The sequence below is a fragment of the Rosa rugosa genome, chromosome 2, assembly GCF_958449725.1.
Source record: "Rosa rugosa chromosome 2, drRosRugo1.1, whole genome shotgun sequence".
Lineage (NCBI taxonomy): Eukaryota > Viridiplantae > Streptophyta > Magnoliopsida > Rosales > Rosaceae > Rosa > Rosa rugosa.
This window is the reverse complement of record NC_084821.1, coordinates 3,828,639-3,852,091: the sequence shown is the minus strand read 5'-3', so window position 1 is coordinate 3,852,091 and position 23,453 is coordinate 3,828,639. Positions and strand designations below refer to the sequence as shown.

Here is a 23,453-nt window from a genome sequence, read left to right as displayed (position 1 = left end):
TGCCTTCGTCCTCATTTCAGTCCCTGCTTTTCTAATTTAATCTGCAAAGTCCCTGAGGTTACAATTTCATGTCTAATAGGTCCTCGCCGTTAAGATTCCGTCAAGTTGGACCGTTATGTTGCTGATGTGGCACTCCAAGCCAGACCACCTCAGCATTTGCAGGCCATGCAACCTGTAAATTGTCCAAAATAACCCTTCTTCTTCTTCACACCCAAACCACCATAACCACCACCAAGCTCTCTCTTCGAGCCCAACCCCTCGCCGCTTTCCTCAATCCCTCGCCTCTTCGTCTATCTGAAACTGAATCAACCAACCTCTCTCCCTCCTCTCTTACTCAAAGAACTCAAACTCGAATTCCCTCTGCTGATGCACCACCAAAACTTGAACAGGAACAAAGTCTCCGAGAGCAATTTCACGGTCACCATCACCAAAACCACCTTCTCACTAGCTACCACCACTTGCTGCTGCACCACCTCCCACTCCATTTGTCACTACACCCAATCCAACCACCCTTACCCTCCACCACAACCATTCCCAGACCCACTTCTCCCAGCTACTGCCTCTCAACTCCTCATGTCTAATCCCCCAAATCCCTACCTTCACCACCACCAAAACTGCCACAACCACCACCGAGCTCAACCAACAATCTCATTGCAATTATATATCAACAAATTCCAAGAACTACACCTGCATAATCAATCAAACCAACATATCCAACATCTGGGTATTTCTAAGTTCATCAAAAACCAAATTCCACCTCAAATTAACCCCAATTCTTTCTTTGAAACCCAAAATTACCAGAAAACAATCAATCCGAAGCATTGAGATTGGGTTACCTATCCCAATCCTCAGCCTGCTTCAACAAAATCGCAACCGTGTCGCCGCCATCACCGTCGACCTCGTACCCGTCATCACCGTCGGATTCCGTAGTCTGGTTCATCTTCCATTTGGATGGAACTGGACCGAGGTGGTGGTCGTTGAAGCTCTGCCTCTGTGGCCAAACTCTGATCACGAGATCTACACCAGAGTCTTATTCTTTGAGAAGCCCAACAGTGTCGGTGAATCAGAGGCCGAGGAACTCCGGCGAGCGAGTGGTGTGGAGGTGGCGCACTTGCTCGGGAATGAGAGCCAAAACATGAGGCAAAGACTAGGTTCTCCTCGGTTTTGGTCTCACGGAGTGGCTTTGTTTGTCTTCTATAGCTTTGAGGTTGGATTTGATGAGAGGAAGAAGAAGAGCTAGGATGATGAGGCCTGTGTTTGGGTAAAGAAACAAGAGGAAGAAGAGATTGCAGCAAGAACAAAAAAGAAAGGAATTAAAAAAATTAAAAGGGGAGGCTAGGGTTATTTTTGACATTTTAACATCCATCACGCTTACGTGGCGTTGAGTTGGCATCTACTGATTTGCCACATCAGCCAGTTAACGAAGCATTTAGACGGTGAGGACCTATTAGACATGAAATTGTAACCTCAGGGACTTTGCAGATTAAATTAGAAGAGCCGGAACTGAAACGAGGACGAAGACATACTTCAGGGACTAAACAATATTTAACCCTTTATTAATCTTAATTTATTGATGTTTGTTTTTGGTCCTGATCACATTGGAATTAAACACAAATGTGAACAACACTGTATCCTTGATGTGGTGCGAAGGTGTTTTTGCCTACTATGAGGCGCACCTATGAGGCCTAGAGTAGACACTTCAAGGACACATCCTTATATGAAAATATATATATATATATATATATATATATATATATATATATATATATATATATTGGAAGAAAAATCTAATACAGGAAAGATTATTGAGAGTCTTTCGAGCCAATAATCTTACAAGATTGAAAGTTTTGAAAAATTTAGGTTTTTTTTTTTTTGAAAAATTTAGGTTATATGCACTAATAAGTTTAATAATACTCACAAGCAAGACTTACCTTCTTTCCTCTCTATAGTCAATTTCTCTTGTTTTGGTGAACATGCATATCAAAATTTTTGCATGCATAAGCTAAGGCTATCCAATAAATTGTAGATATATTTCTTTAACTCTGCTGGTCTTTGAAGTTTAAACACGTCTTCCCCTTGGGTTCTCGAAGAAAGAAGACTCTGAACTCTGAAGAATGATTTTGAGTTTATCCATATCTGCTTGATTGAACAAGTCTCTAGCGTGGAAAAATCATTCTTTAGCGTCAACATCCTATCCCTAGAAGATAGATGCAGTAGTGAAGGATTTTTGACTTATAATTCGAATGTGTAAAATCTTATACAGAGCAATTTTTCAATCAGGAAGCACAAGATTATTTTCTTTCTTTGAGGTTAACTTCTTACACCGTTGTACTTTCCACGGCCTCACAAATAGATCTTTTCCCCTTCTACGTACTTTACCCTCTCAATCTCACAAGTTGAGCAATTTTCTTTTATTTGAAAATTCAATCAGGATGCAATATTTTCTTTCTTTGAGGTTAACTTCTTAATTACACCCTTGTAGTTTCACGGCCTCACAAATAGATCTTTCCCCTTCTACTTTTACCCTCTCAATCTCACAAGTTGTCTTCCTGGATCATTAGTTTGAATTTATTGGTGGATCTTCCTTAATTTTCAAGCAGGCCATGCACATTGCATGCACGTTCCAAATTGCCCTTAATTTATTTGGTGCTAAATCCATTCGAGTCACGAGCCACCAATCGGGTTACTCGTAATCCTCTATTCTATAGCATAAATTAAGAAGCAAAACTATCTTATATCTACCCCAGAGACTTGTGGGTCTAAGAAGATTGCAATGAATCAAAGTCTATGGCCTCTTCTTCGTGAGGGAGATGCCATTAGACTTCGTCTGTTTGAGTAATTATTAAGATATATAATCAAGTATATATAATTAAGTAGTTTTATGTTGGGACTTCATGCATAGAAAAGATAAATTATTTATACTGTAATTCTTTTTAATTAACAGCTTCTCAAGAACGAATTATTATGTTATAATGTCATTTAAAGAATTTGACATTTTACCTAAAGAATAAAGGAACAAAAATAGCTGTTAACCAAAAAAAAAAAAAGGAACAAAAATAGCTACGTGTATATATTATACATATAATGTATGTATATAATATAGTTGAACTGTCTCCAGTATTAAAATGATTAGGATTAATTGTATATATGAGATAATAGTTTAAGACGTTTATCTGAATCATGATTATACTACACCTGATTAATTTAAACAATGTGACCCATTGTGTCTAGAGGCTAGCTAGTCTTGTTTAATTAATATTTGTATTTTATCCAAATTTCCAAATGAATTACCAATTTAATTTATTCATTTTCTAGCTCATGTGTACTACTTCCCTCTATATAAACGCCCCCTGACAGAACAAATCTGAGTATATCACCAGAGACCCAGTTATGGCAATGCAAGGATCTCTGTTTCTAGGCGTAGTGCTTCTACTTGTTGCAGGCTTTAGATTGACAAGCAGTGAACCTCTTACACCCAGTACTCCTATCTATGACACTGGTTTCCTCAACAGGACTAGTTTCCCAGCAGGTTTCATATTTGGGACAGCTTCAGCGTCGTATCAGGTGAGTAGTCCTGCTCGATCGGGGTTAAAACCCTTTAATCTGTGTTTTTATATAGTGTTCATGCCTTTTAGTGTTAATTAAATGTATTTACATATATACATATATGTTTGCAAAATTTCAGTATGAAGGTGCTGCTAAAGAAGGTGGTAGAGGACCGAGCATATGGGATACCTACACCCACGAACATCCAGGTGCCTATACTCTCTTTCCCCTCTACTACTTTTTTGACATGATTTCTTGCTTAGAAGTTACAATAGAATGGTTGAATTTCTTGAAGGAATCCTTGTAATCTACCACTTATCACGTAATCGAATCATTGAAGGAATATAAGAACATACTTTTTAATGTGGGTTGCCATTTACATTTTGGGTTTTTTTTTTTTGTGTTTGTAAGTATTGGAGGACTCATGAATTGAAATAGTTTTCTTTTCTGTTATGATATGTATCCATTTTATATAAGCAAACACATAATTTCTTTGATATAATTAATCAAATAAGAGAGATTTGAATCCCGACCTTGAGTCCACTGATTAGTACTAATCAAGTTAAAAGCTCTTGTTATTTTACAATATATTCCTGATCAAATCATTGGTTAAATAGTTACAATCCAAGACAAAAGATTGTGGCACGAACATACAAGGCAAAAGCTACATGATTCAAGAAATGTTTCAAAACCTTCAAAGGATTACAGACCCTTCTTTTTCTTATTTACAATGAACATTTTCTGTCTGCTAGGTGTCATTTTCCTCCCTCTTTGTTCTCCAAATCAACTACTGTTCTATTGCTCTGCACAAGTCAATATAGCCTTTTCCTCGTGTTAAATAATTTATCAAGTTAGGGCACGTTTACTTACTTAGAAGATTACGGGATAAAAACATTCCTGTGTTTACTAACACATAAAGGAATCAGAATGATTCCGGGTAAAAGAATTCCTGCATTTACTAATACATGAAGGAATCGGAATGGATGTAGGTCCCACCTCCTTATCCCTGAATACTCAGGAATTTGATTACGAAGGGGGGAGATGGGTTTTGGAATCAATCCTCCGAAATCAATACCGATTCCTTTCTTCTCCCATTCCACTTGTCTCCGATTCATAATTATTTTCCATTTCAAGTAAGTAAACGTGCCATTAATGTCGATTTTCAATGTCTATCGGTTGTGTGGTCCAAAAAAAAAATGTTTATCGGTTGAAGCCAAAATTAATTGTGGCCAGTTCATGGAATTAAATTATTGCAGTTTGCTATTAAGTGTGCAATTAATTGCCTTATTAAAAATCACTGTTTTCAATGACGCAATGAAGTAATGTCTTTGACTGAAAAGATTATAATTAGGTCCAAATTACTGAGATTAGCCAGTAGGCTGGGGTTGGTTTGGCTAGCTATTCATTTCTATGGAAAAGGAGTCAGTTGTTAGTGGATTTAAATTTGCTCACCATTTTTATTTTGTGATGATATCACCACCTAATTAAAACTTGTCACGTCATGTAGAATTAATTTAATACTTAAAATTTATTTGTTTAATAAAACATTTTTGGTTCAAAATAATAAATGAAGTGACTAGTTTGAATCTTATAAACCCAGCCAGCTGGGTTGGTTTGGCTATTCCTTTCTAGGGAAAAGGAGTCAGCTGTTAATGGTATTTTTGGTTCAAAATAATAAATGAAGTCACAAGTTTGAATCTTATAAATTTTTCATAAGTAATCTGCTCGCACATACATAATAAATCGTAGTTGCGATATGCACATAACATAATATATATATATATATATATATATATATATATATATATATATAATATATATATATATATATATATATAGTTATAACTTGCTAAACTATTGGTCAAAAACCACACATTTTAACAAAAAATAATTTCACATGATCGATAGCTAATTAGTCACGTGAACGAATTCATTTCATATACGGACACTACTAGGATAACCCTTTTCGTGTTTGAAAAACGTCATGGGAAGGTTCCGTTAATAACATTCTCCAAATACCATAAGCGATGTCCTAACGTGTTTGGTAAACACATCTAATGCTCATCAAAGAAATATTAATTTCTATGAAGTGATGAACACTTACGAACAAGACACTTATCTTATCTTTCGACCGATAAATCAATGAACCCTCTATCTATAAGCAATGGTTAATAAAATGAGGATCTGTTTGGTAGAGTTGATAATTTAATTAATTTGTGTAGTTTGTGGGGAGAGGTGTTCACACCAACGGAACATAGCCAAGGTACTTAGATATGGGTTTATTGTGAATGCTTCCATTGCCTATACTTGCAAATAAAACCAACAAAAGAATATATAAGGGATTACTATTTGATTGACTATAGCTTCATTAAGTAGGAAAAGTCTTCTTCTGTTTTTTCTCATTAGTCATTGTGCTACATGTCAAACTTAACTTGTCTCATTCGTAAACAAACTAACTTATTTGTGAGAAATGTCTTGGTTTGGCTCCTCTTTTATTTTCATATTTCTTATTATTTTTCAATAAGATACTATTGAGGGACTGGTTGGTGAATTTCTGGTTATGGTAGTCTCATTTTCTTTAGAATTATAAATCGGCGCTTGATGCTTCAAATCAGTTGTCAAAGAAAAACTAATATCACCTAATTCTTTATTTATTAAAACAAAAATTCAGAAGGGAGGCCAATGAAATAATATTAACAATTTCATATGTTAATTGCAGAAAGGATCACGGATGGAAGCAATGGAGATGTGGCTAATGATCAATATCACCACTATAAGGTTTTATTTGGCAATAGTTTATGATATTTGGAGCGTTATTAAGAGAAGAACACCAAAAAATGGAAATTAATTTGCCTCATTTGTTTTGTGTTGTATAAATTGTAGGAAGATGTGGGGATTATGAAGAATATGAATTTGGATGCTTATAGGTTCTCTATCTCATGGTCAAGATTGTTACCAAGTAAGTTTCATCAATCGCCCTCCCAAATCTAAAATCTGTAAACGACAATTCTTTTAGTAGCTTGTGTTTAAAGTACCTGGCCCCTGTTTCCATGATGAGACTACAGTTACTACACTAATTAGCACTTCATTTTCTTTTAATCTCTATGATCGAATAGATGGAAAGCTAAGTGGGGGAGTGAACAAGGAAGGAGTCAAGTACTACAACAATCTCATCAATGAGCTCCTAAGCAATGGTTATACAACTAAATCTTAATACCTCTCATCCAACTTAGCTACATCAGTTGAGTAATCAATAACATCTCTCTATTACTCATAATAATGTAGGTCTAAAGCCATTTGTGACCCTCTTTCATTGGGATCTTCCCCAAACTTTAGAAGACGAATATGGCGGTTTCTTAAGCCCTAACGTTGTGTAAGTGAAAAATTTCTATCCTCTATATATATTGACCGCTTAGTTATATATCATTTACTACAATGATCTATATGCTTTGAAGGACCATTAGATATATGACATATATGCTGCACCGCTTATATATGTAGCAAGCATTTTCGGGACTATGCGGAGCTGTGTTACAAGGAATTTGGTGATCGGGTAAAGCACTGGATCACGTTGAATGAGCCATGGACATACAGTAATGGTGGTTATGCAGTCGGGTCATTGGCACCAGGACGGTGTTCTGCGTGGCAGCAGCTAAATTGCACCGGCGGGGATTCGGGTACTGAACCATATTTGGTGGCACACCACCTACTCCTTTCTCATGCCGCTGCTGTAAAGTTGTACAAGCAGAAATATCAGGTCAATAGCTAGATCTTGTTTAATTTAATTTATTAATTTTAGTGTGGTTCCAGTTCACCAAATGACTAAATATTGAAAATCTGCAGGCATCTCAAAAAGGAGTTATAGGAGTTACCCTAGTGTCTCACTGGTTCATTCCAATTTCAGGGGCAAAGCACAACAAAAATGCTGCCTTACGATCTTTGGATTTTATGTTTGGATGGTGAGTAATAACAAAATATACAATTATATATACATTAATTAAATTCTCTGTTATAATCTTCAATTCACTGGGCCGTTTATTGCTAGCTAACAAGTAAACAATTACTTTCAGTATACGAGAATATATAAGGTTGTTGGCAAGCAAATCAAGTTTGATATGCATATACTTTTGAAGTTCACATATATATACTTTGAATTCCTGTGTTGTAGGTTCATGGACCCTTTGACAAACGGAGACTATCCACACAGCATGCGATCTCTCGTCGGAAACCGATTACCCAAATTCACAAAAGAACAATCCAAGTTACTAATCGGATCATTTGATTTTCTTGGACTAAATTACTATACTACTTACTATGCAACATATACACCTCAGAACAATTCTTTAAATGCAAGCTACTTGACAGACGCTCGTGCTACTCAATCATGTCAGTTACAAAATCAAATTCAGAGCTAGCAATTACAAGTTTTTAATTTCTTTAGTGACAGTCAGTTTTTGATGAAGATATTCATGTTAATTTTTGTTGTTGCAGTTGCGCTAAATGGCGTCCCCATTGGTCCACAGGTATTTGAGCATAAAGTTAACTTTTTTTCTTTTACTTGTTCTGAAATAACATGTATAGATCAGTAACACATAAAATCTCCATGATTATATTCAGGCTGCTTCATCATGGCTATATGTTTATCCAAAAGGAATTAGAGACCTTTTACTCTACACAAAGACAAAGTATAATGATCCACTTATTTACATTACTGAGAATGGTAAGTATTGATTTTTCAGCCATAACATTTTCAGCAAACATATTAAGTATCAGGTTCAATAAAATACTTGACCTATGATGCAGGCATTGATGAGTTCAATGATCCCAAATTATCACTTGAGGAAGCCCTCTATGACACTCAGAGAGTTGACTATTACTTCCGCCACCTCTATTACCTTCAAAAAGCAATCAAGTAAGTGGAATATATTTGGGTAATATGATGTAACTAATGGCCTTGTTAATTTAGAGCATGACAGAAAGATACATTGAATCAATTATTGCTCTTAATTGCAGAGAAATTGGAAATCATTTTTTTTTCTCTAAATCAAGAAAAGCTATATCGGTTATTGTAGATGGTGAATGATCAGTTGGTTACTACAGAAAAAAAAAAAGTGGGAGAAATTTATAAGTCTTAGTTTTTTATATACTTATATTGCCAATTATTATAATATCCCTGATTTATTAAACTAGTCTAAAGTGAAAAAGTGGAGAAATAAACGTACTTCTTTTAATAATAGTGTATAATGATATATACATATACGTATATATATATATATATATATATATATATATATATATATATAAAATTTTTTTTTTTTGAAAAAGATACATATTTATATGTATAACTCTTTTCAATCTCCACAGGGAAGGTGTGAACTTGAAGGGCTACTTTGCATGGTCATTGCTAGACAACTTCGAATGGGCTTCGGGTTACACAGTTCGATTTGGTATCAACTATGTGGATTACAAAAATGGAAACAAAAGGCACCCAAAACTCTCGGCACATTGGTTCAAAAACTTCCTCAAGAAGTATTGATTGAGTGTGAGAAAATACAAGTGTAACTTGTAATGCAGACATATGGAATAAGCAGATGAATCATAATTCCCTTGAATAATGTAATTGAGTTTTATTTGTTTGTATGAACTATGAACAAATATAAATGCAAATCTCTTTTCAAAATAAATAAATAAATGCAAAGTCTCTCTCTTTTTCTTTTTTCTTTTTCCCTGGAAGTAAGAGGGAATACTTGAATTTTACACATCTTTCTGCGCATCAAGATGTCCAACTTTAAAATACTATTAATGGCAAACCATAGCCTCTCTCTAGCGGCACTCCCCTTCGTGCTCACTCTAACGCTGCTTTCTTATAGCAGCGACAAATCTTCTGATCTCCATCGCGCCCGTCCAGTCTTCCCAAAGGTAGGTGACCCTCTCTGCCTTTTCAAATCTTCCGATCCATCCTTTCCTCTACCTTTTCATCTGTCTAGATCTGGGCGTGACAATAAGGACCCAGATGAGGTACCAGTTTGGTCGGGGCAACTCCAGCCGAGGATTGGATTCGATATGGCACAAAGACGAGTCGCCGGAATTGCAGCGGTGCTCTCGGTGATGTCGGAGGCAAGGATGCAGGCTATGCAGCCAACCGGAATGGCATGGACACCACCCATCATGGCCTCGGCCCTTAGATCGGTCCTAACGACGGAAGTCTCAACAAGTGCTTGGCGGAGAGGTAGTCCATCACAGTTAATGCCGTCAGAGATCGATCCCAGCACTCCCATGGTGGCGAACGCTAGCTTGTCGGCAATGCGGTGGCTTTGTATGGTGATGGTGGCTGACGTTCCTAGGCACTACAAAAAAGAATTCAATTCACTACACATTGTTGGCGACGGCAATTGACCAAAGCTCATATATTTGCTTCGGCAAAACGTGTAGTCTCAAAAGCATAATAAGTTTGCGTCAGCAATAAGATGCCGTTGCTAAAATCACTTGGGTTTGCGACTGCAACCGGCTTCCGTCGCATGATTCTTTCTTCTTTTACTGCTAAGCGACGTCGTCTCCTCCTCTTGTGCATCAAAACATCGACATCTCTCCATTAGCTTCACTTCTGCATCTCTGTCTCTAGTAACTCGCTCTTTCCTCCGTTTTTGCCCTAAATTTTCATTTTGGGGCAAATCGACCGAAACCACAACAATTCATCTCCCTCGACGCGACTTCACACTCAGATTTTTGCGGATTTTGATTTTCGATGCCTTTTCTCTGGAACTCTCTTCTTCGATGAGGTTAGACATTCTTTTGTCAATGCTCAAATTATACAAATTGCCAGATTCTGATGCAATTTTTCTGGTAATTTATTCTCAGATGACAAATTAGGGTTCTTGTAATCAATGGTGATTGAATCGGGATGTTGGACTGCGTAGATTCATTTTTTTGTTCCTTTCTCTGACATATTGAATCGATGCTCAAAATCATATCTAGGGAAATATCTGCGGTCGATAGTGTTTTGAGGCAAAGGTATGGCTGAGGTTGCTGGACCTAATTCTTTACGCCGGCTGCTGTGAAGGTTGGCGGCGGAACGATGAAGGTGTCCTAGTGAAAAGAAAGACGCCTTCATAACTGAGAGTAAGTTTTCAATTCATGGATGTTTTGTATAGAAATGGGCACAGGGTCATGGATAACTAGAGGCGGAGGAGTCGGACTGATTGTTTAAGGTACTCTCTTTGTTGCTTTGAAGCTTTGAATTTGATAATGTAATTGAAATTGTTTTGAATTTTTCTGGTTATTTTCTTGTTAAAGTGATTGGATGGTTATGTTGCTTCATTGTTTCAATTCCGTTGCCAGTTTTGTTGTGAAGCAATGCTAGAGGTTTTGATTTGGTTAAGCTTAGAATGGTGTAGTTACATTCAAGTTTAGTTCTTTTCGGGCAATGATAATCTGTAAACTATGAACATGGATAAGTAATCACGTACTGAACACTCTTATAAAATACACTGATAAAGAAACAGAAGGGACCGATGATTCCACCAATGTCTGAAAGTGATATTTGTTTTCTTTTCTCAATTCAATTCTAATTAATTGTGTAGGTATGATCATTAGCACTTGGATAATCCAGACAGGCTTCCTACTGGACTGAATACTAGATCAGTTTAACTTAAGAGGATAATTGACTGAATGGTGAAACCAATTAAGATAACATTTTGCGACTTATATTTACTTCCAGTCAGAAAATTGCACGATTATACTGGAGCTTAATGACAAGGGGTCACTAGAATTTTGGAGGTTTACTATTGCTTTGCCATTATTGTGGGACTGTTCTATACTGTTATATTAGTTGAAATACATATCATGAATAAACCTGCGTACCTAAAGTTAGTATATGGTGCTACATCTGCCTGTTGTAAAGAAAACTTAATACATAGCTTAGTGATCATACTGAAGATTTAAATTGAAGTGTATATTTAAGAAGCCTTGGAAAAAAAAGAAAAAGCCTTGAAGCCTTGGGAAATATGATGGGCCATTATACGTAATAAGTTTCTCATTTGTAATGTCTACATGACAGTAATTAAGAGCAGTTGAAGTGGATGAATGTTGTGGAGATTATGGATGAATCTCCAGCCCATTTGCTTGGTTCTATAAAGTAAAATTGGTCAAAGTGTACAAACATGAGTTTTTAACTATTTAACTTCTTTGTAGTTTTGGTTTCTAAAATTACTAACTTTTTTTTTTGGCTCAATCCACAAAGGGGTATGGCTATCAGTAACTCTTGTATACTTTATAAAAGGTAGGCACATCTGTGTGTAATATATATCACACACACACACACACACACTCTCTCTCTCTCCCTCCCTCCCTCTCCCTCTCTTCTCTGAACAGGCCAGAGATCTCTCTCTCTCTCTCTTCTCTGAAACAGGCCAGAGATTGCAGCCAAAAGCATGGAAAAAGGTGTAGCTAAAGCTGGTCAAGCAAATGAAAACTGTAGTGAAAATACTTTCAGTAGTGTTACCAGGATTTCATCGACTGGTGATAGGTCATCTGGCTTTGGATCTGTTGTTGTGGTATATTTCATATCTTTATTGTTATCTAGATAATCAAAGAATCTGGTTTTGGATTGTGCAGCTCTGCTATTTACTTAATTATTCTTTCTACATATTATGTTTAGTATTGATTTTTAATTTAATCATGGGCAGTAGTGGTATCTACACTTTGGCTTGAATTAGGTGTATATGATGTGTATAATGCAGTTATTTGCTACATGTTTGTTTGGAAGCAATTCATGTAAAAATATATTATTCATAAAGTAAAATCATAACATTAGTTGGAGTGAGCAGTAACTGCTTTTCTCTTCCCTCTTGAATTCATAAGATATAGGAATGCTTCTGATTCAGATTTTGATTGATATGTTATTGATGCATTTATATGTATTTAATTGCTATATGATTTGTTAGTAGTGGTATCATGGGAGCAATATGATTTTAAGGACTACTTCTAGTCTCCTCGACATATTTCTTGCTTTTACCTTTACCCCCTTTGTTTCTAATGGTATCATGTTTCAGGTTGAACTATATGGAGAGGTCTTGGGAAACAGGATGAGGCTAGGATGCAGGTAATTTATCTCTTCTTCTCTTTCTTTATCTCTTCTGTGGGTGTTAATACTAATCCAAATGATGGCACTTCTCAGGTTTTATAAATCCCATATAATTCTCATCAAGAAACTTAAAGATTGTAATTGTCACAAAGCAACTTCAAAGTCATTTATTGCCAACACTATATTTATAAGTAAGGGGGTGCACCTTACAAGGACATGCCTAGATCAAAGATTTTTGCCTTAATGTTTGCATGCATAGTTGCCTCTTCTATACATGAAAGAACATTCAATCATCTAGCTTGAATTCTGATTATTGCTTAGTGGTACAATGTTCTATAGCTTAACATAATTTACATAAAATTGCAGGCTATTCACACAAGTCAGTTCATTTCTAGCTCTGGCAGTAACTGTTGCTGCGGCTATTTTCAAAACAATGGTTGCCAAGGGATATGTTCTGGGACAAGATGCATTAATCAAGGGGATTTGTCAAAACAATGAGTCTTATCAAGTATCGGCTGCTACAACGTCCAAGGTTTATGAGTTAGCAATTGAATATGGCTCATCAAGGCAAAGAAGCTTTTCAATCACCTCAATAGCCAAGAGTTCGTAGGTCATGATACTTAGCCTACTGGGCGTCAGCATTATGTATTTCAATTTTTGAATGTTTTTGTATTTTTCAAGATTGGTGAGAAATAATGTGAAAAGGCATGAAATTTATGATTTATATGGCTTCTTTTGCTCAAAAAAGAAAATCTGGTATGCAAAATTGCATGCTAGGTTTTTTTTAATCAATAATATGCACTTTTGCGACGGCAATGTTGCTGTTGCCAATGACGTTTGGCGACAGCAAAATTTCTGATGGCGTCGCCATTATGCCGTCGCCAAAAATCATGCGACGGCGTAATTGCCGTCGCAAATAGCAATTTTGCCGTTGCCGTTGGTCTTTTGCGACGGCAATTTGGCTTTTGGCGACGGCCTTGCGCCGTGGTCAATCGAATTCTTTTTTGTAGTGTAGGCCAACATGGCTCGAGGGTCGGCTTTGGATCGGTAATGGCAAGATAGGCGCGATGCAATCGACGCTGGATGTGTAGAAATGGGGGCCGATGTTGGTCGCGCGGAGAAATGTCGAGGTACCAAAAAGGCTTTGGGTGTCAAGAGCAGATCTGACTGTGGTGTTGGGCTTACTTGAGGCCCAAATTAGGATTTATTGGTTGGGTTTGATTTCTCCATGGGGCTGGATAGCTTGGAAATGGGCTCAACTAGTGCTAAAGAAATCCTTGGCAAATTATGAGCCAAAGAAGCAGCATGTGCAACCTTTGGGTTCCCAAAATCAGACTCTACGAACCAAGCACTACAAAAAAAAAAATTGCATTAGCCACGGCGCCATGCCGTGGCAAAAGCCCATTTTGCAGTCGCAAAAGAGTATTGGCGACGACTCTGCGACGGCGATGCTTCCGACGCGAATGGTGGCGTCGCCAATAGTATTTGCGACGGCAAATGCGCCGTCGCAAGATTATTAGCCACGACAAACCATTTGCCGTCGTAAGAGTTTTGCGACTAAAAAATGCCGTCGCAAATACCAATGGCGACTCCACCAACCGCTACTGAAGTTTTTTGCCGTCGCCAAAAGTCATTTGCTACGGCAAAAATATTATTTATGAATAAAAAAAAAAATTGGCATGCAAATATGCATGCCATTTTTTTTTTTTTTGGATAAAAGCTATACAAAAAGGAATAAAGCTTTTTTATTTATTTATTTTTTTTTATGAAGAAGATTGTACTGCGAGGGGGACATAAAACCTTCACCTAAACCCTAAACCCTAACATAAAAGGAAATGTTACATTTTAATTTTCCTCATGAATGAAGCTTCTACCAAAGTTTACAAGATACTTGAGTTTTACAAGTTAGTTATTTTGCTCTACTTCAAGATAAACTTTGCAGGAATCTTCCTCGATCCACTTCACGAACCAATTACTCTAGTGTTGTTGCAAGCCTCCTATAACAGAAAGTTAGAATTCGTCAAGCATTCATTAAAGAAAAATAAAAAAAAAGCTAGAAAATCAATGGGAGATACATGCAACATAGCACACCAATACATTATTGGCAGTTCAATTACTAAGGCCTTTGGTAAAGTATTCCACTCACAAAAATCGACTAAACTACTAATTGCTTCTAGGAGAGTGATGGCACATGAAGCAATTGAACAGGACAAAGGCACTAGATTGACCATATAATATAACTAAAAGCATATATACATGACAGAATTGTGAATGGCATACATACCTTTGCTATTTTCACTAGTTGATCATAGTTATCACGTCCATAAAAAAATGGCTTCTTACTAAATATTTGTATAGAACAAGGCTCATGCATAAGCATCACAAGACAGCAGTTCAATTCTTGACATGGTATCAAATTATGAACCTCCTTGCCATCTGCCAGTCATGGATGAAGGCAAACAGATCACGATCCATGGTCCTTGCAATACTAAGATAAACTTTCTCTTTGCATATAAAGTACTAGTTGTAGATAGAAAAGTCATTGCAGATATTGAAGTGCACCCCGACCAAAGTAAAAGATCATAAGATCATACTATCGGGGTTGATTGGGGATGATATAATATACCAGCAAAAAACTACAATAATATAGCAGTATCTAATATATTAGATGACGGGGAAAAAATGTGGAGAAATACTTACCATTCCAGGAAACATACAACCAAGATTCCACAAGTCCAAAGAATAGTCATAATCTTGTAAATCAACAAGAAGCTCAGAACCTTTGAAATACCTGCAAAGTGTGCCATCAGGGAACAACATAAGGTAATGAACAAAAACAAACTGCATAATATTCCGAGTCTTTGTGAGGCATAGGCAGTTAGTATTTTGATATTTAGAAATGTGCAGTGAAGGTAGAAGAAGTGGATATTCACATTCACAAATGTCAAATTAAAATGTAGATTGTTTACCTTGGCGGCTGCAAGATAAATTGAAGGGTTGGGCTTTTTTTCCTTCACATCATCACCTGCATAAAAAAACAACAGATATTATTGAAGTTAAATATCTGACTCTCTTACAAAACCAGTTCAATCAAATCAGCTCAACCAAGAAGCCTTATTACTGAAAAAAAAAAGTTCCTGAACAGTGTTACCATCCATTAACACTGAAAGCTAAACTAGTCTATAAACATAATGGTATTTGATTTAGGCTTCAAGGAAACAATGTAGCAAATTATGATATAATGGAGCTGGAATATCAATCATGTGTAATTGACTTGATCCTAAGCACATGAGATCGTATGTTGATAAGTGGAGTAATAAGTCACAACATGTGGCTCACACAAGGTTTTAAATTTTAACCAACAAATTATAAAGGATATCACATTTTGAAAGTAGTGAACATACCAGCAAGAAAGCAATCAAGAACTTGAAAGCGCTCCTAAAATAAGGAAGGTACAATGAATTGCTAAACACTTTGTAGAAACAAGAGGTAGATACTACTTCTAACATTTTAAAAAATGTTGGATAAAAGGCTTACATTTCCTCTAAGGCTTTCAAGACAAAATATAACTGAACTTTTAATATAACTTTAAATCTTAATTACTAATGGAATCCTCCCTCTTTGACAATGAGATTCTAATCTTCACTCCTATCTCATCTTAATCATTTTCTGAGTACATCCTCTGACATCCAAAACATAACAGAACACCAATTACAACATATGAGAAAGTAATTGTGCAATATACTTACATGTTGAACTCTGTACTCTTTACCTCTGATAAAGCGAAGCAAAGAAGCCCCAACCTGCATATCGAAGAAGAAGGACACAACAAAATAAACAGGATGTGTCTCACCAAAATAACTCAAACATGAAATGGTAAGAAATTAAAAGGAACAAAATGCGGCATGTAATGAAAAGCATAATGGAAATTGCCTTTGAAGTTCAATGTGCAGTAAGCATGCAACACCCCCTACCATGTCTGTAAAGATCTAGAAGACTCCTACAGTGGCTCATGCTCACTAGTTGCCAACCTCTTCCATCCCACTCACCCACCCCCTGAAAAATAAAGTAAGGGCATTGCAGCATGAGGTGGTGCAAGTGCAAGATAAAAAGATGTTGTAAATTTTAGTTATATAGTGGACACGACTAGTCAACACTTGAGCTTTTCTGGCATGCATCCCCTTCATTTCAGCCCCTATGTCATTACATACTTCATTACATTAATCCCAATACACAAACACTTACAATTCTTTGATTTGTTAAAGCAATAAAAGAAACATGTCCCATAATAAAAGAAATCTGTTAAAGCTGACCAAGAAAGCATTTAGTCCCAAGGCTCTAGCTGTGTTTGTGTTTATGCTGCTCTCTCTATCTGTGTTTGTGCTTGTGCATGTGTTGAAAGCAGTAGCTAATGTTACTTGCAGGTGTTTTGAGATTGATTACGGATGCACTGCAGAGTCACTTTCGGTGCTGAACAAAAATTCATTGGAGAAATATGAATCAGGGGAATTCGAAGCTGGAGGATACAAATGGTATAATTCTGTCTCTCTTTAGCAAAACACAAAGACCTAACACTTGTGTATATTCTCATAAACTTTTGCGTTTTTGCAGGAAACTTGTTTTCTATCCAAATGGAAACAAGAGCAAGAATGTTAAAGACCACATTTCCCTCTATTCAGTCCCATAATAAAAGAAATCTTCTACCACTACGCCTTATAGCTTTCTTCTATTGAGCTCAATCCACACACCAAAAGCAATCAGTCCCAACAAAAAAACAATCAATTTTTCTAATCAAAATCATTCTCTACTCTTGCTATTAGGTTCTATATGAAAATAAAAAAATAAACACAAAACAAAAATCAGGAAAGTGAAAAACAAACCTCGTGCTGCGAACACTCAAACGCAGCCAACTTCAATCCACAGGAAGAGAAAGTTAGGGTTTATGTTGGCCAGTATCCAAATGTCTTAGCCCACCCCTGAATCACATATTAACCATTGGCCAAATTTGCAATTGGAGATGTTAGTATCACTTTCTAGAATTGATTCAAGAGACCCAAGTAGGAGGAATAAGAAGATGAAGATAGATGAGTTACCTAAGAGGAAGACGGAGGAAGATGACAAGGGAATGAGGTCCTCTGTGTGTCTGCACGAGAGGAAGAGAACGAGAGAGGAAACCAAATCTGGATCTGTTTTATCGTTTTTCTTTCTTATTTTTTTTTCCGTCATACTCGCATCTTATTATCTAAAACAAGCGACGGCTTGTTAGCTCTGCCCGTCTGTCGCAATTGATATAAGTACATGCGACGGCATGTATATACAGTTGCAATTGATATAAGCCCAAACGACGGTAATGCAAAGCTGTCGCATCTTATTCATGTCTTTGCGACAGCAGTAATTGCAGTCGTTAAAGGAGGACCATTAGCTACGGCAAATCTGCGCCGTGGCCCTTTGATGAAGCCATTGCAATTCTTTTTTGTAGTGAAGTTTACTGCTGATAATGCGTTTAAACTTAGTGAAGGGCATGGAAAAGATGTAATTTTTTTGCATTAGCCTATAACTCTGTCCTAGTTTATCGTAGTTGATAGGCTTACTTGAATAAGTGAGCACTGGATGTCTAATGAATGGTCTAGTACTATGTACCATGTGATACCTCTACAACCTCTTGTCTATCTTTGAATGATAGTGGAGGGGTATGTAATGGTCATTCTGGCATGAGTTTATTAATGACACTCATTGATGGATTGATTAAAAAAATAAGGGAATATATTTCCTTGAATATAAATATACACATGCATGCACTTGATAATTTTGTTTTGTGCATTTTATAGGATTGCATTTGGGATTCATTTTTTAGTTATATTTTAACAATCAAACCGTTTAATTTTTATTTATTTACACCTGAATTGACTATGTTTGGAAAAATTTAGCCGAGTTAAAAAATATTAAAGTACTTAATTTGGATTATATATGTTTGCAAAAATTGAGCCGAGTTAAATATGTCTAATGCAAATCGTCTGTCACGCCCCTGATTTTTAACACAATTAAAAATCGATATATAACCCCATAATTATACATGCGTGAACGTTCAGCCATCAATACCAAATACCTGGAAAACTTTTTCCCTTTATACAACATACATATTGATGCCCTGAACCCACTATGTCAATATTGACCCGCCCACAGAGTCATTTATTACATAAGCTTACGAATTAAATTGTCTACAACAAGATGAAACGCAAAAGCTCCTCAGAGTTTACTACATAGCGGAAGTCATAACAATGGCAAAGCCAATCAATTGCTTCCTACCTGTTCTGTTGCCAACAAGCTACCTCGGCTTCAGCCCCGATTATCCTACCCTGCAGGATTAACCCCTACACCGTTGGAATGGTGCACCGGGTTGTCACACAACAAACCCGGTAAGCTTTTGCAAGCCCGTATGAGTAACTCAAAACAACTCGCACAAAACTACGGGATAAAAGCCCGCACGTTTCGATCGAGGAAACAACTCACACAAATCACGTTTAAATCAATAAACAAAGCACGGGATAAACCCACACGAATCACATTCAAAATAACATAGAAAGCAACTCACACTTTGATTTCTATCTATTGTACCAAAACGTACCATAGAAAACAACTCACACTTGAATTCTATCAATCGTACCAAAACGTACCATAGAAAACAACTCACACTTGAATTCTATCAAAATAACATAGAAAGCAACTCACACCTTGATTTCTATCAAAATAACATAGAAAGCAACTCACACCTTGATTTCTATCAATCGTACCAAAACGTACCATAGAAAACAACTCACACTTGAATTCTATCAAAATAACATAGAAAGCAACTCACACCTTGATTTCTATCAAAATAACATAGAAAGCAACTCACACCTTGATTTCTATCAAAATAACATAGAAAGCAACTCACACCTTGATTTCTATCAATCGTACCAAAACGTACCAAAACGTACCAAAACGTACCAAATCGTACCAAGTCGTTAATAAGGAAAACAACTTGCACCTTGTCCCCTTAAAAACCGTTAATAAGGAAGCAACTCACACTTTGTTCCCTAAAAACACGTAATGTCATGAGTTATCAATAACCAATTCCCGTTACCCCATGAATTACCTATATGGCAGACAGACTAGAGCTCTAACTGAACGTAACCACTCGTCCGGCCAAAGACGTGATTACCTGATATTTTGCCCAAGGTCATAGCCCTTCGATCCTCGGGCCGCACTGTCCCTTGGAGCAAATCATCAAAACAGTCGCACAGGACTCAAAAACATTACACAAATCGCAACGCTTTTGAAAACAATCGAAATCAACATTTCCAAAATCATTGTTTTCCGAAAAGCCATAACACAAAACAATCCAAGGTCATAGACCTTCGTTCCTCGGGCCGCACAGTCCCTTGGAGCAAAACATTAAATGAATCGCACTGGACCCAAAATGTTACACAAATCCCAACGCTTTTCAAAACAAATCGAATTCAACAATTCCATAATCATTTGTTTTCCAAAAGCCACAACCCAAAACAATAAAACGCATCATTCATGCCTATTGTTTTCATAAATCCACAAACCACCAAAACATATATATTTCACGTAAATATATATCAATGTAGTCATCCTCTCAGGAATGCCTACTAATACCAACTATAGTTTGCAGTTAAATCTATAACTCTGAAAACGATAAAGGTATTCCGTTCGTAAATGAACCTTGTGAGATTACTCACTTCGAAACTCCCGCTGCGTCTTCAATACAGAACAAAGCAGCCAATCACAATAGTCGTCCAAAGAATACTTCGTCAAGTACCTAAGGAAACACAACTCTGATTCAGTTAACGAATCACAAGGAATAACATTCGAAACCCTAAATCGAACCAAAATTCCCAAGGTGACGCCAATCAAGGCGAAACCACATCCGAGACCTCCCAAAGTCTCTGGAACACTTCCACGATCGATGTGTCCAAGCCACAAGTCGATCCGATGCTTAAATCCTCACGGATCGAAACATCGAACGGTCCGAAACCGTAATAATCACAACATGCTCATACGATCTCCAAAAATTACAAACAATATATCGAAATGCTCGTATCAACGAGTAGATCAAACTCAGAAACAGAAACTATCCCTGAGGTGGCCGGAAACCGCCGGAAAACACCACCACAGTGGTGGCGGCACTGCCGCCAAACCAAACTCGGAATTTGACAAAACTTCCAACACCAAAGTTCTTCATCTCAACCCCAATTTCAACTTTCATAACTACAACAAAGTCCAATTATAAACCAATCGATCGAATTTTACCTTAGAACAAACCGGACCGATTGAAACCCTAGAATTTCAATTCCAAAATTCGGCCTCCACGAGTTGAATCGATGCAAGCCACCTTGTGGGAAGCATCAACGTCCTCCAAGCTCCAAAAGCCCTCAAGAACCACCGGCAAAGGTGGCCGGAATCTCCGACTCCGATCAAGGCGATTTCATCCCCAAAGCGACCACTTCCAGTCGATGTAGCTCCCTCCACAGCTCGAATCTCTCTTCAATCCTTCCACAGACCTCTAGAGGGGATTGAGGCGATAAGAACCCACTTTTGTATCGAAGCAAACGGTGGCCGGAGGAGCGAGAACGACGCCGGCGAAGTGGCTGGTGCGACTCGGGCTCGGGGAGAGCTGGGTTTCCGTTTTTGGAAATCTGGCCTTCTTTGCAATTTCCGGAAAATTTCGTCCTTTTATACCAAAATGGAAAGTTTTTCCGAAGCCCATAACTTCTTCATACGAACTCCGATTCTCGCGTTCTACATGTCCACGAATTCGTATCGATGCGCTCTACGACTTTCGTGAAGGAAGTTTTCGGAGAATCTCAACACTTCAAAAGTCAACCTTTGCAAACCCCCTAAAGTCATACTTTCCGAATAAAAATTGGTCCGAAATACTTCCACTCCATCCACGAGCCACGAAACCGTCCGATAACCACAATTTAATTTCCGGAAAATAAATACGAAATTCCGGGGCATCACATCGTCTATTATTGTAACAATTATTAATTCCTAAAATAGTGTTAAGTAGTTGACATGAACCCTAGCCACTGCATGCGAGCATAACCAAAGGTATGTGAGAGAGGAAAACCCTAAATTTCCTAGAACCCTATTCAACGATCATGGATTCCATGGATGAGATGGCGGTGAGGCTTGCTGCTTCCCTTGGTTTGGCCGATGGTAGGAAACTGGTGGATATTCGACCACCTATAGGAGAATGGTTACGGTGTTTGCAGACGTGTTTGGTGGGCAAACAGCTGACAGCGAAGGCTTTCAAGAAAAGGTCCTTCATGGGGATGTTTCTCCGTGCATGGCATTTGAATGGCATGTTGGGTGTGTGGATCCGATTCCACATAGGATAAGGATTTGTTAATCCTTGATCAAAGAGGAGTTTTGATTGTTTCCTACCTGCTTACATAATCCTACTTGGTAATGGTTTCTATGTCTATTGGGAATAGGTTTCCAATGTCTTATAGGGTCTAGTTAGATATCTATAAATAGGGGCATAGGTTGTAGTAGTAGATCAAGTCTTTGAAGCATTAAACAGAGAGAGCAAGTGAGGTCTTGAGAGTTTGTGAGAACTTCTTGTGAGAGATCCTTGTATTCTTGTTCGTGTATTCTTCTTCTTCTATAGTGAAACCCAAGCAGCCCGGGGACGTAGGCAAAGTTCTTTGCTGAACCTCGTTAACAAGTTCGTGTTTGTTTTCTCGATCGTTTATCTATATTGTTTTGCACTTGTCTGCTTCCGCAAGAGGAATTTTAGGTCAAATTCCTAACAAAGTGGTATCAGAGCTCAGGCTCTAGAGTGGAAACAATGAGCATAGAAGACGTTGAGAAGAGGGTTGATAAGTTCGACGGTAATGACTTTAGCCTATGGAGGTCACAAATCGAGGACTACTTGAATATGAAGAAGCTTGCTAAGACTTTAGAGGGCAAGCTCCCAAAAGATATGAAGGAGGAAGAATTTGTCGAGATGGATAGGATGGCCCTTGGAGCCGTTCGACTATCGCTTTCGAATGATGTACGGCGATTTGTTATCAAGGAGACTACGTTGAAGGGGATGATGGATAGTTTGTCCAACATGTATGAGAAGCCAAATGCCGTTCAATAGTTGTACTTGATGAGGCAGCTGTTCACTTTGAAGATGGGTAAGGGTATATCTGTTCGCCAGCAAGTTGGGATAGTTGGTGATATTATCGAGCAACTAGCATCGGTGGATGTTAAATTCGACAAACACATCAAAGCTTTGGTGTTGTTGACTTCCATGCCTTCGGATTAGGATGTGACTGTGAACTCGATTTGTAGTGGAGCTGGGACTACGAAGAAGCTGAAGTTTAATGATGTGCGTGACATTCTTCTGAATGAAGAGACGCGAAGACAAAATAACCTTGAAGATCCTTCAAGTTCTGCACTCTCTATAGAAAATAGAGGTAGAATGTTCAACAAGAACTCAAACAACAATCGTGGAAGGTCCAAGTCTAGGGCACCTGGAAAAGGCCGAAGCGTGTCCAAGTCAGGAAAGTGGTCCAATGGGTGTTGGCATTGTGGGAAATCTGGACATGTCAAGAGAGACTGTAACCAGTGGAAGGAGACAATGAAGATGGCAAACACAACTGAGTGTGATTCGGATGCACTTGTACTAAGCGTTACTGAAGCATCATTGGAGTCATGGATCATAGACTCTGGAGCGTCATTTCACTCAACTTCACAACAAGAGCTCATGGTGAATTACCGACGTGGTAATTTTGGCAAAGTGTTTCTTGCTGATGGTGGAGCCTTG

The 23,453-nt window shown here is 37.6% G+C and overlaps 2 protein-coding genes and 1 long non-coding RNA gene across 4 annotated transcripts; 2 read left to right on the top strand and 1 right to left on the bottom strand.

Moving 5' to 3' along the window:
* Positions 1-3,364: 3,364 nt before the first annotated feature.
* On the top strand, positions 3,365-9,237 carry LOC133734043 (beta-glucosidase 12-like). The gene is made up of 13 exons (XM_062161701.1): positions 3,365-3,564; positions 3,686-3,755; positions 6,266-6,324; positions 6,430-6,505; positions 6,663-6,740; positions 6,832-6,919; positions 7,048-7,303; positions 7,390-7,505; positions 7,715-7,932; positions 8,038-8,069; positions 8,164-8,266; positions 8,350-8,458; positions 8,911-9,237. Exons 1-13 carry the CDS (start codon positions 3,391-3,393, stop codon positions 9,080-9,082), a joined length of 1,551 nt encoding a protein of 516 aa, XP_062017685.1. The 5' UTR covers positions 3,365-3,390; the 3' UTR covers positions 9,083-9,237.
* Positions 9,238-10,568: 1,331 nt separating this feature from the next.
* On the top strand, positions 10,569-13,300 carry LOC133729304 (uncharacterized). The gene is made up of 3 exons (XM_062156801.1): positions 10,569-12,098; positions 12,597-12,646; positions 12,995-13,300. Exons 1-3 carry the CDS (start codon positions 11,976-11,978, stop codon positions 13,236-13,238), a joined length of 417 nt encoding a protein of 138 aa, XP_062012785.1. The 5' UTR covers positions 10,569-11,975; the 3' UTR covers positions 13,239-13,300.
* Positions 13,301-14,349: 1,049 nt separating this feature from the next.
* On the bottom strand, positions 14,350-17,872 carry LOC133734706 (uncharacterized). 2 transcript variants are annotated; one of them, XR_009858528.1, is made up of 9 exons: positions 17,722-17,872; positions 17,509-17,604; positions 16,942-17,098; positions 16,603-16,684; positions 16,378-16,431; positions 15,598-15,653; positions 15,329-15,419; positions 14,913-15,064; positions 14,350-14,625 (listed from the first exon to the last, which is right to left on the bottom strand). It is a non-coding gene; the product is annotated as an uncharacterized LOC133734706 (long non-coding RNA). The 2 variants fall into 2 exon arrangements; XR_009858527.1 differs by lacking the exon at positions 16,942-17,098 and having other exon boundaries at positions 17,722-17,857.
* Positions 17,873-23,453: the final 5,581 nt, after the last annotated feature.